Below are 4,312 nucleotides of genomic sequence, written 5' to 3'. Positions count from 1 at the left end.
TGGCCGGTTTGCATCTGTAAGAAACACAAACAAAAAACAGCCCCCCAACTGCATATTTAATAACACAAATAAATAGCCAACTTTTCTCTGAATAGTAAGTTACTCAATGTTACTTTTATGCAGCATCTGCAGATTTGTGTAGAAATACATGAAATACATCAGCGATTCACATTGTAAAGTCATGCAGTGTGTAACCTCCTGTCGTCGTTCCATCGTGCAGTGTGAACACAGCAACAACTGAATGCTACCCCAGATAGTCGTTCAGTGTGAAACCAACAGAGATGCGACGTCTTTGAAAATCGTGCAGTGTGAACTCGGCATAATGTGCTCTTACCGTGTTTCTCACAGGTGTGGGCTGTCTCCATCTCCCTGTTTCTGCATCTGCGCCTGCATCTTAACGATCATCTCCTGCATCCGCCTCAGCTGAGAGACACACAAACAGAGTCACACACAGACCCTCACACGCAAACATTCGTGTTATTAGCGTTCAGCTTGTGTTTGGTTTGAGAGATCCTACCTCAGCCTCCTTCTCCTGCAAGATTATGTCCTTGTCCATTTCCTCTGGCTCCGGACCTTTCCTGCACGACACAAAGCAAGTGTAAAGAGACACACAGCTGTACTGAGGCTTCACAGTTTCTCCTAGTGTCAAAACAAAACTGTCAATTGTTTAAAATGTATAAAAAATAAAAATAAAAATGTAAATGAAATGTGATGGAGCTTAATTATTCAATTAATCAAAATTCAATGCATATAAATATTTGCTGAGAAAAGCTCTCAAATTAATATATATTAATTTTATTAAATAATAATTTCGATAATAGTTTACATAAAGATATTCAATGATTAGAGCAAGGACATCAAATAATAAAAAAAAAGCATATACGTAAGTGCCAAGCATATTTTAGTGGAATAAATATATATTCCACTTAAATATACCTAACACTGAAGATATTCTTGTTCCGATGACAGGAAAATGATTGCAGCAATATCTAATAATTTAGCATAAAATAATTTAATAATAACACTATCAAATTATTAGGACTATATAGAACAAAAATATATATGAATAAAAATAAGATTTTGCAAAAACATTCAACTGCTTCAAAGACCGAAAAATAGGGGACATGAATTGTTCATTTTAAATAAATAAATAAATGACAGCTCTTAAAATTACACAGCATTTACATCAATTACCAAAATATTTGCTAAATGATCAAAACTGTGATTTAACATATGACAGGACAAAAACTGTGTTAGTAAACCACCAGCAGAGTGTTTTGCATTGCAGAGTTTAGGCAAGACGAGAAAGACGAATCCAAGTTATTAGCGCAAGCGTGTGATAAGCGGAGCAGAAGTATTTGAGTATTTGCATGCGTGAGAGTGAAATAGAGTCTATGTGCAATAAGAAGAGCAGAGCCAGTGCTAGCGTCAGGCTAAAGGATGACTGAGCTCCCAGCAGTACCTCCCCCTCCTATCCTCTGACGAACACAGACCTGACAGCTCGCTGCAGATCCATGAGACTATTTCAAGCTCTAGAGTGTATGGAACACAGTTTATCAACTGATTAGGCTAAAACCAGACAAAGCAATGCTGCTCTTCTCCTTTCGTTTCTGCTATCAAGTTACTATTTATATTTGAATTTAACAAAAATGAGAAGTGACTATGTAAAAATTTGCTATTTCAATACATCTGCTTAGTGTTGCCAGGTTTGGGCTATTCAAATAACCTGTGGCTACACTCACAAAGCTCTGATTTTTTTCATGGAGGTTGAGGGAGCAGGTGGAGAAAGGCAAGCAGAGCAGTACGTACGCAGGCGACAAAGGCAGAATGTAACCATGGGAGGACAACCTGCCGCCCCGTTTGAGGCGCTCTGAGCGGAAGTTCTCATAGTGAAGGTCCTGAGTGACTTCTTGCAGGTCCTGCATGTGGGTGCTGGATGGATGACAATAACCATCAATAGAAAATAATGACAGTGACTGAGAAAACAGAACATTGTCTTGAAAATAAGGCTGAGAGGGACAGAAATACACTCCATTTAATTTGTTTTACTGTTTAAAGGTACAACTCATGTGTTTTGAAGACTAAACAATCAACTCTAATTTTCTTCACAGCCTCATTTTTATTTTAGAACATTGAACAGCAGATAACTTCAAATGACTTACATTAGCATGGTGCGAAGTTTGAGGAAGTCATTGTGTTCTGGGTTTTCTACCTCCACCACACCCCATGGATACAAACGCCCTCTCACTTTCTTCCCCTTAGCCTCAATCTGCTGGTTGGATCCCACCACGGCAAATGGTATGCTGGTCTACAACACAAAGATGAAAAGGAACTTTGAAAAGCAAAGCAAGCGGCCTAGCTTGGATGCAGTCTCCTGAAGAGCAGGTAACAGTAAGCATCAAGTGATCACAAAAACTACAATTCTGCCATTTCTCACCCTCATGCTGGTCCAAACCTGTCTGACTTGTGTTTCGCAATTCAGTTTCAATTACAATTCCCAAAACCAGTGTGAATAATTCTCACTAAATGCTCACCAAGAGTTCGACTCAACAGTTTTTATATATTTTAAACTGTAATTTATTCCTGTGATGCAAAGCTGAATTTTCAGCAATCATTACTCCAGTCTTCAGTGTCACATGATCCTTCAGAAATCATTCTGATTTGGTGCTCAAGAAACATTTATTATTATCAGTGCTGAAAACAGTTGAGCTGCTTCATATTTTTAGGATTCTTTGACCAGAATGTACTTTTTTAATGTTATAAATGTCTTAATGTCACTTTTGATCATTTGAATGCTTCCTTGTTGTTTTAGAATTAATTTAGTAGCAATTTCTTAAACAATAGTAATAATTATAAGGGATGTCCCGATCAGGTTTTTTGTGCCCCGATCCGATCGGAGTCATTGAATATTGAGTATCTGCATGGCATGCACATTTCTTCTTTTGGTTTTAATGGTGGCTGAACACATATATTTGAGAGCTTCTTTTCCTTTTAATAGCGCTTGGCGAATCTACTGGAAGGCGAATACTGCCACCTACTGCACATCACATAAAATAAGAATCAGGCTTAGGAGAGCCGATAAGGATCACTGTAGGAGAGTTGTATCGCATGTGATGTCAAGCCAAAGCTCAGGATTTATGTGCTCGCACTATAAGGTCTGTTCGTAGAGTTGCACGAGTCAGGATTTGGCTCAAAATCAGACAGAAATATGCCCAGCCTTTAAAATAAAATGCTTGATCAGCCCCGATCGGCTCGGGACATCCCTAATAATTAAAACAATAAATAAAATCTTACTAAACCTATACTTCTGAAGTAATGTATGCTTATGGTGCTTTTGTATTTTTTGGGGAGTTTGAAACATGGGTTTAGAACAACATGAACGTGAATAAATTGTGATATTTTTCCTTTGGGTGAACTGTCTCTATCTTATATGAGAGGGGAAAAAAACACACAGTAGTGTGAACATTTGCTAAAAAGCTTTAAAAAATAAGGACTGTATTTGATTTCAGACTGTTTTATTTTCCATAATAGTTGATAATTATGAATTGTAAACAGTTAAAACTGTAAAAAAAAAAAAAAAAACAGCACATGATTAAACACTTGCAGAGAATTTACATTTTAAGTGCCCCATCCCTATAACAAATCTGAAAATGTGCATCACAATCTGTATAGATCAGACTGAAATGATCAGGATCTTTTTAAACTTCAACCACTTGTTTGTAATGCTGGTATCCTTCTGTAGAAATGACAGGAATGTTCTCCATATTATCAGAGTCAGTCTCCTTACGCTCTCAGACAACTTAAATGTTAATGTTTATATGCATATTTTGCAAAATACTGTAACTAACATTTTTGTTTCTTAAACTGAGTTTTTTTTAAATGGGAAAAAGAAATGCGAAAAATATTCAAAACCAAGGACGCTGAAAAAGTGGGAGGGCACTGTTGCACTCTACAACAGCAGTGTAAAGGCAGCAAAACATGGAAAATGCACCAGGCCTTCCAGTAAAAAGGCTGAAATGGTTTTAACACACATGCTAGTGATATACTCTGTTGACTTTGATACAAAACCAGGGCATTAGAATGTCAAGTTTCACTTGTATAAAAGTTACTTGACAGCATACATTTCCTTTTTCAGATACAAGCACTTCAATATCCTCTCTTTGCTGTTTCTGCGCTCAAGTGGGTCAGGGAGCAGTCAGGAAGAGGTCACACATGTTTCCTGTCTCACCACTTCCACTAGCAGAACAGCATTCCCAGAACTCACAAAAAGAAATAAGAAACCCGTTTCCTTCATTCCTCCACTGCACTCTCT

General features: G+C 37.5%; 1 protein-coding gene across 1 annotated transcript in view; it reads right to left on the bottom strand.

The window, feature by feature from the left end:
* The window catches only part of LOC107691715 (septin-2-like), a 10,332-nt gene that overhangs the window by 760 nt on the left and 5,260 nt on the right, over positions 1–4,312 (bottom strand). Inside the window, exons 6-9 of the mRNA XM_016490501.1 lie at positions 2,163–2,303; positions 1,849–1,932; positions 518–578; positions 335–423 (exon numbers count right to left, since the gene is read on the bottom strand). Coding sequence (XP_016345987.1) covers positions 343–423; positions 518–578; positions 1,849–1,932; positions 2,163–2,303 — 367 coding nt within the window. The 3' untranslated portion in view covers positions 335–342. The remainder of the gene's footprint in view (positions 1–334; positions 424–517; positions 579–1,848; positions 1,933–2,162; positions 2,304–4,312) is intronic.

This window comes from Sinocyclocheilus anshuiensis, unplaced genomic scaffold (genome assembly GCF_001515605.1).
Source record: "Sinocyclocheilus anshuiensis isolate Anshui unplaced genomic scaffold, SAMN03320099.WGS_v1.1 scaffold842, whole genome shotgun sequence".
In the NCBI taxonomy this organism is placed as follows: domain Eukaryota; kingdom Metazoa; phylum Chordata; class Actinopteri; order Cypriniformes; family Cyprinidae; genus Sinocyclocheilus; species Sinocyclocheilus anshuiensis.
The sequence above is the reverse complement of the archived record's forward strand: the minus strand, read 5'-3'. Positions and strand labels throughout refer to the sequence as shown.